The sequence below is a fragment of the Rattus norvegicus genome, chromosome 2, assembly GCF_036323735.1.
Source record: "Rattus norvegicus strain BN/NHsdMcwi chromosome 2, GRCr8, whole genome shotgun sequence".
NCBI classification, from domain to species: Eukaryota; Metazoa; Chordata; class Mammalia; order Rodentia; family Muridae; genus Rattus; species Rattus norvegicus.
This window is the reverse complement of record NC_086020.1, coordinates 28,652,602-28,666,404: the sequence shown is the minus strand read 5'-3', so window position 1 is coordinate 28,666,404 and position 13,803 is coordinate 28,652,602. Positions and strand designations below refer to the sequence as shown.

General features: G+C 46.6%; 1 protein-coding gene and 1 long non-coding RNA gene across 6 annotated transcripts in view; one reads left to right on the top strand and one right to left on the bottom strand.

Annotated features, from left to right (window-relative positions):
• Iqgap2 (IQ motif containing GTPase activating protein 2) overlaps positions 1 to 13,803 on the top strand; it is a 275,092-nt gene that overhangs the window by 238,245 nt on the left and 23,044 nt on the right. For all 5 annotated transcript variants that reach the window (NM_001427125.1, XM_063281081.1, XM_008760685.4 and 2 more), the window contains 2 exons: positions 283 to 515; positions 3,343 to 3,475. In NM_001427125.1, the coding sequence (NP_001414054.1) occupies positions 283 to 515; positions 3,343 to 3,475 (366 nt within the window). The remainder of the gene's footprint in view (positions 1 to 282; positions 516 to 3,342; positions 3,476 to 13,803) is intronic.
• On the bottom strand, positions 2,334 to 12,694 carry LOC120100669 (uncharacterized). Its single transcript, XR_005500512.2, has 2 exons — positions 11,060 to 12,694; positions 2,334 to 2,585 (listed from the first exon to the last, which is right to left on the bottom strand). It is a non-coding gene; the product is annotated as an uncharacterized LOC120100669 (long non-coding RNA).

Here is a 13,803-nt window from a genome sequence, read left to right as displayed (position 1 = left end):
AGTTTGATCCCCAAGACCCACGTGGTAGGTAAAGAGAATCAACTTCCACAAGTTGTCGTTTGAATTCTACACCATGACGTGTGTGTATACATACACATCAAGGAATAGACCCACAGATAAGTGACATAATTGTTAAAAATTTAAAAGCTAAAAAAAGACGCTTGTCTGAAACTGACCCACTCTTGCAGAAAATGTAAATGTAAAAAAAAGGGATGTATACTTGAAGATAAAAAGCAGCCACAGCTCACTTGTCTCTGTGAAATGATCTTTGCCCTTGTGCAGATTGTTGGAAACCTCCTATACTACCGATACATGAACCCAGCCATTGTGGCTCCCGATGGCTTTGACATCATTGACATGACAGCCGGAGGTCAGATAAACTCCAACCAAAGGAGGAACTTGGGATCCGTGGCAAAGGTTCTGCAACACGCAGCCTCCAACAAGCTGTTTGAAGGAGAGAATGAGCATCTATCATCAATGAACAATTATTTATCAGAGACCTATCAGGAATTCAGGTGAGGAGGTCCCCTCTTTTAAAGAGCACACAGGAGGATAGATAAGAATGATGTTCTGTGCATAGAACTGAGCCCGCTGATGAAGGCAGGAGCCCCATGAGGCCATGTGCCTTCTAGCAACTGCCACGGAGAATGAAGGAACGGAGAAGACAGGATGTTCCCACTCAGGCCTCTTGTTCCCACCCCACCCCCTCCATCCCGCTGCACCGAGTCCTTCCTGCTTTAGGATCTAAGCGTCTGACAAAACATTTTCCCTGATATAGGACACACTCAAAGTATTTAAAATAAGAGACTCAAGAAAACCGATTGTTTTGTTGAACCGAAGATGGTAACTATATTTTCTTTTCCCCCAAATTGTTTTCCAACTGGGAAGAGTTTGCTTTCTCTGCAACAATGGTAGGAAATGATGCGATTCCTTTGGGAAGCTGGGGATCCCCAGCTTTTGTATTTATAGGTGATCCTGTGTGATTACACTCTGCCCCATCTGGAAGCCCTTCTCCACTGCTCACATAAGAGTTCACTCTATTGCTTCTGTTTCCCTCTCCTAACCCTGTCACTATTGACTCCGTGAAGACATAGAAAGAGCCGCTGCTGGCCGTCACTTGTGCATCTGGAAGCTCTGAACGGACACTTCCATCCTGGCTTGTGTTCGATCTCTTGTCTGCAGCCGATTGTAGAGCTTATGCAACGTCAGTGTGACCTCTGTCGTCCTCACTTGGATGGGGACTTCCCGTGCCTCTGCGTTCACAGTCCATCTACTGACTCCCACGGCTGTACCGAGTCTGTACCATTTATGAGGAGGTTGCCGCAAATCCTCTCACAGTGGGAAGTTTCCGTTTCTTCAGAGCCAATTTTAGTTCTCTCCACCAAGGCAAAACAATATTTCTCATGTTCCCCACAAACCCTCAATGCCCTTAACCTTTCCCTTTCCTTTATGTGTCTGTTTGAGACAAGGACTCCCTATAGACCCGGCTGGCCTGGCACTCACTCTGTAGATCAGGCTGATCTTGAACTCATAAAAATCTGCCTGCCTCTGTCTCCCAAGAGATAGGACTTCTTTAGCATACCTGGCTCCTTTTTTCTTGTTTACCCTGTCAGTCTCCTGTTTCCCAAGATTAGCCTCCTAAATGCATCCTTTTTCTCTTTCACTCATATTTTTTTTTTCCGAAGCTGGGGACCGAACCCAGGGCCTTGCGCGTGCTTGGCAAGCGCTCTACCGCTGAGCTAAATCCCCAACCCCTCTTTCACTCATATTTAATCTGCTATTTATTCTCTTCATTCCTCAGCACCCCATGAACAATTATAAGCAAAACCTAGCTGGAAGACCTACTGTACTGAGGAGCATGATGATCCTCCTCCCCCACAAAAAAAAATGGCTGCCCCACCCAACCCAGGGCTGGGAAGGGAGAAATCAATTGTAGTACAGAGGTCTCAGGTGCCCTAGAAACCATGTCTTAGAAGATTTCAGGCATAAGAAACACTTGAAACTGTATGGAATAATGTTTCTGTAAGATTATAAAAAAAATGTCTTTTACCCCACACTAGATCTGGCACCACAGAGCCCCAAGGTATCTGATAGATATCTTAATCTCAGTCAGCAAAGCCTCTCACCCGCTCTGCCCCATCCCATATCACACTGCTGATGGCCTCTCTCTGAGCCTGGCAACAATCTCTCTACCCATCTAGTTCCCAAGGCAGGTTGTCACCATGGCAGACACACACATCCCAACTCCCTGGCAGCCCAATGTCTCCAGCCGCTGCACACTCTCTTAAACTTAAATCGCCACATGAAAGAACACACAACACAATAACCTGTGATCCAACTGATAAGATATAATTGCCCACCTAAACATACAAAGCCCTGTACACATCCATCCCTTAAGAACATTCATAACAACCTGTAAAGGTGCAGCGTGGAATCGTAACATCCGCCTCCATGTTCTCTCCGTGGCTTCCTCTGCCTTCCCGTTCCAGTCTCTTTCTCTTCCTAAAACTTTTCTCCTGCCCATCCTTCCTTCTCATGCAATGACAGACTTCGTTCTATCTTGCACCTGCCTTCACCTGTATATCCTACAGAATAAAACACACATGTACATATTACACACGTATATTATACACCCACACATATACTACATGTATTATGCTCCCAAACATATTACATATATACATATCACATATATATGTATGTGTGTGTATAAAAGTACTAAGATCAATTTTCAACACACACACACACACACACACAAATAGTCATTTACATGTATATGTGTGTTAAGCATGTGTGTATATTGAGTGGGTCATGTGCATGTGTATGCACATGCATATGAAGAAAGAGATTGACACTGGGTGTCTTCCTATCTTGCCTTCTACTTTATGTTTGAGACATGGCCTCTCACTGGATCTAGAGTTCATCAGTTTGGCTAGGCTGGCTGGCCAAAGAGCTCCCAGAATCTGCAGGCTCAGGCACATGCTGCCACACCCGTGTGTGCTTCGCCCATTGGGCCATCTCCCCAACCCCAGGGAATTCTTCATGTTAACATTTTCATTTTTTAAATTATAACACTGTTAAGAAATCCTGTCCATGATTTGATCATACTGGGTCACAGGGCCAAGGCACACATTTACCCTCATCCTGTCTGAGGGCCAGTTTGAGGGCCAGCATCCAGAAACATGGTCAAACCGTGATAGAGCCACCCTGAAGATGCTATAACAAGTGCCCCCAAGCTGGAGGGGGAGGACGCAGTGGGGAGGGTGTTCTAGGCAGTATTTCAAAACTTATTTAATAAGGTTACTCACAAATTTGACTCCATCTTAACACCCCTTTTTCCAGGAAATATTTTCAAGAAGCATGTGATGTGCATGAACCGGAAGAGAAGTTTAATATGGACAAATACACGGACTTGGTGACCGTCAGCAAACCAGTTATTTATATCTCCATAGAAGAAATCATCAATACACATTTAGTAAGTGAGGTCAAAAGGGGGTCCTGGCCCCAACCGTGGGTCAGACATCCATTCACTGGAGAGTGCCTGTGCTCTTGTGTCTGTTTTTAAGCCCTGTAAGCTTCTCCCATAATTCTCTGGCTCTTGGACCTTAGGAAAACCCTTCCCAAGCAAGACAGTTAACCTTTTGCGATGCAAATGTTACAGGAACAATTTAAACCCAGGAGAGGCACGAGCCCAGGATTCGCCCACCCACCAGAGCTGCACTGTCCAGCCTGGCCTGTGTCTGCTTTTTACTTTTACTTTTCTTTTTGCTATTTTCTGGTGTAGGGAGACTGTTCTTCCTCTTCGGGTGTGGGGCTATACATCACTTAATCTTAGTCAAAAGGCCAGGAAGTGAAGTGTGGCTCAGAGAGGGGGTGGGGTGGAAAACTGGCTAGGCTGGCAGATAAGGAACCCCCTCCTGCAGGGATGGGCTGCCATTGTTTGAAAACCAGGTTTCTTAGAATTTCAGTCTGTGCTGTGTCAGAGTTCTCCTGCAAGCATCCCAATCAGCAGTCAGCACTCACTCCACGGTGACGGCAGGAAGGAACTGGGAAGTCTTGGGGGGCTTTTCCATCCTTTATGGTAAAGAGAAGTCAGGCACCAGAGGTTGGATTGCTAATTGGAGCTTAATTTGCTTTCAGACGCAATTGGAATTAAGTCTGGTTTGTGGAATTTTGGTTTTTTTTTTTTTGCAAGACTATCTCTTGCTAGCTAGCTCTAACTGAATTCAAATTCAAGATCTTCCTGTTTCTGCCTCCTCCATGCGCGCGCACACACACACACACACACACACACACACACACACACACACACACACACACATGCACCTCCATACTGTACCACAGCATCACCTAATTCAGTCAAAATATTATTTATTTTCTTGGGTTTTTGGGAGGTGTGGGAGTAGAGAGTTTAAGACAATACTCTATAGCTCAGGCTAGACCTAGAAGTTTCTACGTAGCTCAGGCTAGCCTCAGACTCACTATAATCTTTGTGTCTTCGCCTCCCGCATGGTAGGATTACAGATATGAGCCACCAGGCTCGGCTGGGAATTAGGTTTCGAAAAGGTAACCTTTTCACGAACAATTTTAAACTTTGCTAGTCTAAACAGGGTCCTGGGATGGTTCAGAAACGTACCCCAGGCCACCCAGATCAGACCTGCCTCCTAAGGATCCCAAAGATTCATGTGCACACCTACATTCTGGAAATCTAGATCTTACAGTGAGAATAAATCCGATTTGGGGTTGTAATCAACACTAGAGGTCACATCACAAACACCCAACCTTCAAAAGTCAGACGCCAATACTTCAAACCTCCTTGACTTGGGGCAAACTGTCTGCCTGGAAGTCCAGCCTCCTTCATTAAGCAATTTTCACAGTTTGAACGTGGGTTTGGAGGAATGAAGGACCCAGTTTTGACTTTCGTCTTGCAAGGCTGGAACAGAACTTGATGTGTTTATAAAAAGATAAAGAGAGGATATGTTCCTGGTTTCGGCACCAATGTTGTATTAATAAAAGAATAAAGAGAGGGGGGGATTATGTTCTATGGAGGTCTGAGGAAAGGAGGTGCCTCAGCGGGCCCATGCCCCTGAGGGACCGGCCACATGACCACATGACAGTGTAGTATAGAATAGAGTTTATTCAGGGCATGGGGAGGGGAGTTGAGTGTAGTAGGGCAGAGAGAGAGAGAGAGAGAGAGAGAGAGAGAGAGATAGGAGAGGAAAGGAGTAGAGGCCAGCCATGAGAATACAGAAAAAAGGGGGGAGGGGGAAATGGGGAGAGAAGGGACAAAGGGACAAGAGAGAGCAGGAGGAAGAGGAAGGGGCAAGCAGCCCCTTTTATAGTGTTAGGCAAACCTGGGGGTGGAGCTTAGACAGAATGCTAACAACTTATCTGTTGTTCATCACAAGCTTTCAATATGAACCAATTAAATGAGTGGATCTGAGTTCTATCAGTCTCCTTTCTGTAGGTCCCCTAGATCAATTTCAAAAGTCTCCAACAACGAACTGCTTCCACAAATAACTTTGTAATGAGTGAGTAAACATGCACATTTCATATCTGACCCTCGGATGAGACATCATTCATCCCAACTAGATATGGTCATTTTGGTTGCACACTTGCCGGAGGGAATGTCGGCGTGCAGAGAGCGAGGTTCTTTCTCACGGGGGCAGAGAGAAAATGTTTCTGTGTTCATTTAGACTGCTGGGCTAGAGTCTGCTCCCATGCTAACAAGAATTGAAAACAGAACAAGTCCTGGGGACAGGGTTGGTGACTGACTCGAAGCGCCTTGGTGCTGGATTGGGAGCAGATGTAACAGGACAATGCGTCACCACAGCCCAGTCTGTCTGTAGTCTGTTAGTCTGAGTGAGGAGGCGTCTGTGGCAGACACAGCGCAGCCGCTGCCTGACCCACCAAGCTCATGGCTGTGTGCTTGCTCCTGGCTCTCTGCGAAGCACAGAACTTCAACATCAGCTCTTTAAGACAGACATTTGCAGGAAATGATTTACATTCTCTAATGAACAGGATAAAGGGTGGACACTGGCCACCTATAATAAATCCTCCGTTTTAGAGATAGCGGCCAACTGCCTGGCCTCTCTCCAAAGAGAACTAGAACATAAATTCACCATCCTGTGGATTTTCTTCTCTAACTCCCCCACCAAGAAGGGGGGGGCACACTTCAAGATTCTGCCTTTCAGTCTTTACACCATCTCTCTGTCTGTGTCCTTCCTTGAAACTAGTCACTTTAAAAAAGCAATCCATAGTCTTTTACTTTAAACGTAAGTATGTCTGTCATGGGAGAAAATAGATGTGATGGCGTTAGGCACCCAGCCCCATCCGTTGCTCACCTAGTGCAGTCTGAGCTCCAACACTGCACAAATAGGATGTGGCGGTACATGTATGTAACCTCGGTGCTCAGGGGAAGTGAGGGGGGAGGATCAGAAGTAGGTTAGACTGCGTACTGAGTTCAAGACCAGCCGGCACCACACGGGACCCTTTCTTTAAGAAAATAAATTCAGTGAACACAGACAGATTGGATGCGTTCCTTCCCTTTCCTAAATCTCTACATCTGAGGCTACTCTTCAGTTAAAAATCCAGTCAGCTCCTGGTGCGGTGACAGACGCCTCTAATCCCACTGCTAGGAAGGCTGAGGCAAGAGAATTGCTGTGGGTTTGACACTGGGTTACACAGCAAGGCTATCACATACTATAAGCAAATTACTATTTATAGAGGAGGAAGGAGAGAGAGAGGAAGGGAGAAAGAGAGAGAGAGAGAGAGAGAGAGAGAGAGAGAGAGAAACCATTGCCCACACAATTGGCAAGTGTCAGGGAACTGTTAAGAAAATTCAACACTAAACAACCCTCAGGCCGAGCCACTTTTAATCCTAGCACTCAGGAGGCAGAAGCAGGTGGTTTGCTGTGAGTTCAAGTCCAGCCTGGTCTACATAGTAATTCTAAGCCAGCCAAGGCTATGTAGAGAAATACTGTCTCAAAAATAAATAAGGAAACAGCCTTTCATTAATTTTACAGATTAAGAGATTGAATTAAATTGACAATAGAATGGACAATTAAGATTTATGGTCCAGAAATAACCCCTCAAATTTACTCTTAATGCATTTAATTGGGGGCTAAAGCTATTTAAATTGAAAAAAAATATGTTTTTTATGGTGCTGGGATAACTTCGAATCCACATGGCTAAGGAATGAAACTGGATCCCTTCCTCAAACTCTATCCACAAAGGAGCTCTCTCAAAATGAATCACAGAGTTAAATGTAAAAGTCAAAGGTATAAAATTCTTGGAATAAGATATAAAGGTAAATTTTCATGGCCCTGGAGTAAGCTGTGATTTTATAGATAGGACGCAAAATACACAGAAGTCAACAGAAAGAAATGCATGTCCCCAAAGTTGACAGTTACTGTGACTAGTGCCATCAAAAAGTTAACTTTGCAACTAAGGGAGTAAGAACAAAGTAACTGTTCTATGTATTCTAAGTTCTTCTATGTATTTTGCATCTAGAATGCACAGTCCTCTAACTCCATTTGGGTTTGTGTGGTCTTGTTTGTTTGTTTGTTTGTTTGTTTGAGGTTTTTCAAGACAGGGTTTCTTTGTGTAGCCCTGGCTATCCTAGAACTCAGTCTGTAGACCAGGCTGGCCTCAAACTCACATAAATCTTCCCAAGTTCTGAGGCTAAAGACATGCACCACCAAGCCCGGCTCAAATGATCCAGTTTTAATATGAGAGCCAGGCAACAAACAACACAGCAAGAAAGGCAGCCCATGGAATAGGAGGAAGCATTTGTGAGGGATGTGTCTGGTAGAAAGTTAATATATGCAACATATGAAGAATTCCTGCAACTCAACAGCAGTCAGAAGAGCCGATGGAGAAACGATCCAAAGACTGGGGTACACCATTCATCTACCAGTGGTCCATAAGTACATGAAAAATTCAACAGTGCTCATGACGGGAAAAAGCTACAGCAAAGCCAAAATGAGATCCTATCTCAGACCCATTGCATGGCTGCCAAAAAAAAAAAAGAATGAGTGTAGGCAGGGAAAGGAGGAGAGTAGAACCCTTGCATACAGTATTGATGGAATATAAAACGGTGCAGCTGCTATGGAACATAGGGGAGTTCCTTGGAAATAAAATCTACAAGCAGCATGTGACCCACAGCTCTACTTCCAGACGTGCACCGGAAGACTTGAAGGCAGGGTTGAAGAAGTCTGTCCGCACACAATGGCAGCCACACTAGACAAGTATCCAACAGTAGGTGAATGAATGAAATGTATCACAAGCCAGTTGTGTGGTCGCACACTAGTAAGCGCTGTGCTGGGAAGACTGAGGACAGAGGATGATGTGTTACGAGCCAGCCACTGAGGGACAGTGAAACTCTCATGTTTTCAAAACCAACACACACACACACACACACACACACACACCAAAAGAACAGGCTTAAGAGAGACTGTGGTTTAAATGAGTGGATCTGATGTTATATGAGTATCTCAGGAAAGAATAAGGACTGACTTTATGGTTGTGATTCACAGTTTCAGAGCCTGAGATGAAATACCTTTGTCTCCTGTCCCCAGGGCTGCCAGCCACCTAGAAACATTGTTTCAACTTAGTTAGAAATGCAAAGAGAAACAGATGCGCTTATTGCCTTTCCTGTTTTCAGCCTCCAGAGCTCCTACTGAATCCTCAGTAGCAACAGAACTTCCTATGAGGCCATGAAGGACACCCAGACCTTGTCACTCTGTTTCCTGACCAACTTTTCTAAGGGGTGGGGAGTGCCGGGAAATAGTTCAGTGGCACCCAAGTTCAGTCCTAAGAACCCGTGTTTTGGTTAGGTTTTAAAGGGAGGTATGGATTACTGGAGAAGTGGTTTAGAGGTTAAGATTAAGAGCCCGTGTTGATCATGCAGAGGACAGGAGTCTGGTTTCCTGTACCCATATGGTGGGTTCTAACTATTTGTAACTCCAGTTCCAGGGTAATCCTGATAGGTCTCTCTGACAACCAAATGAGCCAACTCAAGCCAAACCACGAGTATAAAGGCAGATTGATTGCAAGGCAGCTCTCAGGCAGGTTCATCAATCTTATAGATGGAGGTCAGTGAAGTCACAAACCCGGGCTAAAGCAAGGGCATTTATAGGTCTTGTGCTCAGGGTGATGACCTGTGAGCTAGGAACTTTTACACCCATACAATGTGAAAAAGCTGAGCCCCTGGGTGGGCACTCAGGGGTGGTAGTGGCAAACTAAGAGATGTGGAGAGATGATGTGTTAGTCCAGAATTTTCTTCTTGAGGGTAGGTTTTGGGGAAGAAGAGCAAATGGGATTTCTTAACTTATGCAGGGGGTGAGCAGGGATTCCCGGAGTAGGAAAATGGTGAACTACATAGCTCAGTGGGTGAGAGGTTTCCTTGGCTTAGTCGTAATAGCAAAATTGGGGTTCAAATGTCTAAAGAATCCCATCAGGATTAAAAATGGGGTCTGTAGGTCTCTCAGAAGCCACACTCAGTTCAGTGGTGAGTGTCTTAGAGCCTTGGCTAAGTTGAATGCCCAAGTACATTACAGTGGACGAGCATAGTTGAGCTTCAGATGGGGAAACACCATATCCTAGGGAGCCAATATACTTTAGAAACAAGGAGGTGGCTTTTGGGACAGAGACACAGAGGGGTTGCAAAGTAGGAGGTCATCTGTGTGCTGAAGTGTACTAGGATTAAGGTCAAAGGAGAAGTCCTGGACCACAGCCTGGCCAAAGAAATGTGGGCTATCCAGAAAGCGCTGAGGAAGAACTGGCCATGCAAGCTGTCTCTCTGCCTATATATCAGGGTCCTCCCCAATGAACGCAAGGGAGAGTCAGCATGTAGGGGGCAGTGAAGAAAGCATCCTTTAGGTCCAGGACAGTAAAGCGGAAAGTTGTAGGAAGTATGTTAGAGAGGAGGGTGTAGAGTCTTAACCACAGAGTAGATTGGGATGTCTGCCTCGTTAATGAAGCAGAGGTCCTGAACTAATCAGGAAGCACCAGACGTGGGATGATGTCACAGGTGAGGCAGGTACAGGGAGGGAGAGGGAGAAGCCATGACAGGGCAATATGGCAGGTGACGTTAAGATTCCGCACTGTACCTTTACAGGTTGTTATGAATGTTTTTAAGGGATGGATGTGTCCTGGGCTTTGTATGTTTAGGTGGTCAATTATATCTTATCAATTGGGTCAAAGGTTATTGTGTTGTGTGTTCTTTCATGTAGCGATTTAAGTGTAGGAAAGTGCGTGGTGGCTGGTCTGGGCCGCCACAGAGTTGGGATGTGTGTTTCTGGCATGGAAGCCTGCCTTGGGAACTAGATAGGTAGAGAGATTGCTGACGGCTCAGAGAGAGGCCTTCAGCAGTGTGATATGGGACGGAGCAGAGCGGGTGAGACGCTTTGCTGACTGAGAATTAAGACATCCAGCAGATATCTTGGGGGCACTGCTATGCCGGACCTAGAGCGGGATTTAGAATTTTTTATTTTTTATATTTTTACAACAACCAGAGATCTTACGCACAGGGAAAATGGGGTGTTGCAAAGCAAGTCAATAGGAATTATTCATCCCTGAGATGGGACGCGGGTAACAGTGAGACCATTGGTGGGTCTCAGAAATAGGAAATTGTGGTTGGAAGAGAAGGAAGGAGGGGGTCCTGAAGGCGAATGAGGACTGGCTGGTGGTGGATAGTAATTACCACGGTGGGGATATCCCATACTTGGGGGTTGACAGGATCCAGTAGGGTAGGGACAGGGTAGTCTGAGGTACGGATCTGTGAGAGTCAGGAGAGGTTATGAGGATTAGAGCTCTCTTAGTGTCCCCACGCCGCTGAGGATATCTGTCAAGTAAGGCACTGGGCAGACAGACATGACCAGAAGAGAATGTGAGAAAAACTGTCCTGCAAGTGTACAGGGAAGTGGCATAATCTTGGGTGGGATGGAGGGGGTCCCTCCACCCCCATAACAGAAATTGGTAATGGAACCATGGGACTCGAGTGGGCAGTCAAGTCAGGAAGGTAGCCCTGCATCCACCAGGAAGGTGATGGACTTACCCTGAACTCTGCAGGGTGAGGGAGTCCCTACATCTGAGTGCTGTCAGTCCTTCACCAAACCAAGGAGCCTGAAGACAGAAAGAGTTTGAGGTCCCTGTGCTGATGGAGCTGGGCCCCCATGGTGTGGCACAGAGGACACACCCACACTGGAGCACTCTGACTTCCAGGCCAGGTCGCCAGCAGAACAGGCATGGCCGGGTGGGGTGGTGACAGTTAGGGCAGTTGCTGGACCAGTGTCCTTCCTTGCTTGCCGTATTTGAAACAGGCCCCTGTTGGCAGAGTTGACCTTGGCTGGACCCTGGTGGGGTGGAGTTTGGTGGGTCTCTCCTGTTCCTTCGGCTGGGTTGCTGTTGGCCTCAGGGCAGCTGCCAAGGTATGGACTCGGAGTACAGCCTTTTGCTGTAGGCGAGCCTGTCCGGAAGACTCGGCTGCCTCCTCTCTGCCCTTAAAGACTTTAAGAGCCTTCTTTACCAATCCCTGTACTGGGGTCTGGGGACCATCCTCAGCCTTTTTTAGGGTTTTTTTTCCTCCAAATATCTGAAGATGATTGGTAATAAAATGAGAAGTCAGGACTGTGGCTCTAGCTGGGGAGGCTGGGTCAAGGGGGTCAAGCTGAGTGTCTTAGTTAGGGTTTGACTGCTATGAACAGACACCGTGACCAAGGCAACTCTTATACAGGACAACATTTAACTGGGGTTGGCTTACAGGTTCAGAGATTCAGTCCATTATCATCAAGGCGGGAACATGGCCGCATCCAGGTAGGCGTGGTGCAGGGAGGAGCTGAGAGTTCTACATCTTCATCTGAAGGCAGCTAGTGGAAGACTGACTTCCAGGCAGCTAGGATGAGGGTATTAAAGCCCATGCCCACAGTGACACACTGCAACAAGGTCACACCTACTCCAACAAGACCACACCTCCTAGTAGTGACACTCCCTGGGCTAAGCATATACAAACCATCACAGCGTGAGTATTGGATCACGGTTTCTTGTAATCTATTTAGGAAGCAGTCTGATTTCCATTAGCCTTCTGTGTAATTTAGCAGAGCTTGTCAAAGTTAACTTTATTAGAAACCATTTCCAGGCTGGAGAGATGGCTCAGCCGTTAAAGGCTAGGCTCACAACCAAATATATAAGAAACCATTTCCACTCCCCAGAGGAGACAAAGGTGTCTCCTTCGGTGGTCATTTTGACCTGGCTGGTGATTCGAATTAGGTTCTATAGCTGGCACCGCTGCCGTGTCACCCACAGGGACCCTATCATCTACTAGATGGGTCTGCTCTGCATACTGTTTGCCGCCTGAACCTATCCATGTTCCTCAGGAGTGATGGTAGAGGGCTGGATGACATAAAAGTCACGCCAAGTTAGGTCATAGGCCTAGCAGAAGTGTAGGAAGGGACTCTTTAAGAATATGGGCTGATGGGCTCACAGAGAGAGCCTAGCTGCCTTTCAATCTGGGAGAGGCCTTGGAGGGAGAAAGAAATGTGAACTCAACCAACTCTGGCCACCTCCCAAAGAGGGCAGAAGAGAGCCTGGGAATGTGAAAGGCTAGGTGGGAGAGAGTACAGGGGAAGTAGGCCGTTGTGTGAATAGGAACCAGGAAGTGATTTGACCCTTAGGTGGATCCTATGGTGGTAAAAAGGAGGAGCAACAGAAATGACAAAGGAGGAGAAGGAAGTACGGTAAGGTGGAGAAGGATGATTGTCCTTGGTCTTTGTCTCAGAGGGAGGGGAAGGAGAAAGAGGTGGGTACAAGGGAGAAGGCTGGCCAGTAGGTGGGAAGGAAGAGGAGCAGTATAGGGAAGAAAGCTGGCCAGTAGACCAAACACTTGGAGATGTGGGAGGGGGAGGGGTAGATGGGGCTCAGGGAAGGGATGGGGTGCCAGTGACTAAAGTGGCCTAGGTACTCCAAGTCAAAAGTCAATCTCAGCAGATGGAGAAAGCTAGAGAAATGACCCCCACGTGGCTGGAGCCTGGCCTACCCAGGCTTGAGGCTCAACTCCTCCCAAGTTCTCAGCACCAAGATGATAGGTCTCTCTGCCAACGACATGAGCCAATTCAAGCCAAATCAAGGGTCTAAAGTCAGGTTTACTGAGAGGCAGCTCTTGGACAAGCTCACCAATCTCTCAGATGAGGTCAATGCAGTCACAAGTCTGGCTAAAGCATGGAGTTTTATGGGTCCTGGACTTCAGGTAGGACCTTAGGACCTAACCACTGCCTTTCTGATGTTACTGTAGCCATTTTGTTTTATGCCTATAGCCAGGCATCTTACATTTCTTGTGCCCGAGTTAACCATCACATAATCCTGTTAAGTTCTATGCTTTGGTAGCATTGGAAATTTCCCAGACCCTAGCAGCCTTCCTTCAAAGCCAATCACATTGAAGGTTGGTTAGAACTGTTTTGTGTAGTGAGCTCCAATAAGTTTGGACCCAAACCAACCCTGTGTGTGAGCTTTTATGGTGGCTCTGAGCTTTTGCGGGTTTTGCCTTTATCAACTGCCCTTGGGAAACAGTCGGGGTTGAAGTCTTAGTGCCAGAGTCCGACCTGCATCCCTGCATCAATCAGTCCCAGGGAGCGTGTATGAGTGTGTGTGTGTGTGTGTGTGTGTGTGTGTGTGTGTGTGTGTGTGTGTGTGTGTGTGTGGTTGTTGTTGTTGCTGCTGCTGTTGTTGATGGGGTGATTCCTGGACCCCCAACAATGACGTGTGAGCTAGGAGCTGGGATTGTTCCTACAGAAGATAAAAAATGCT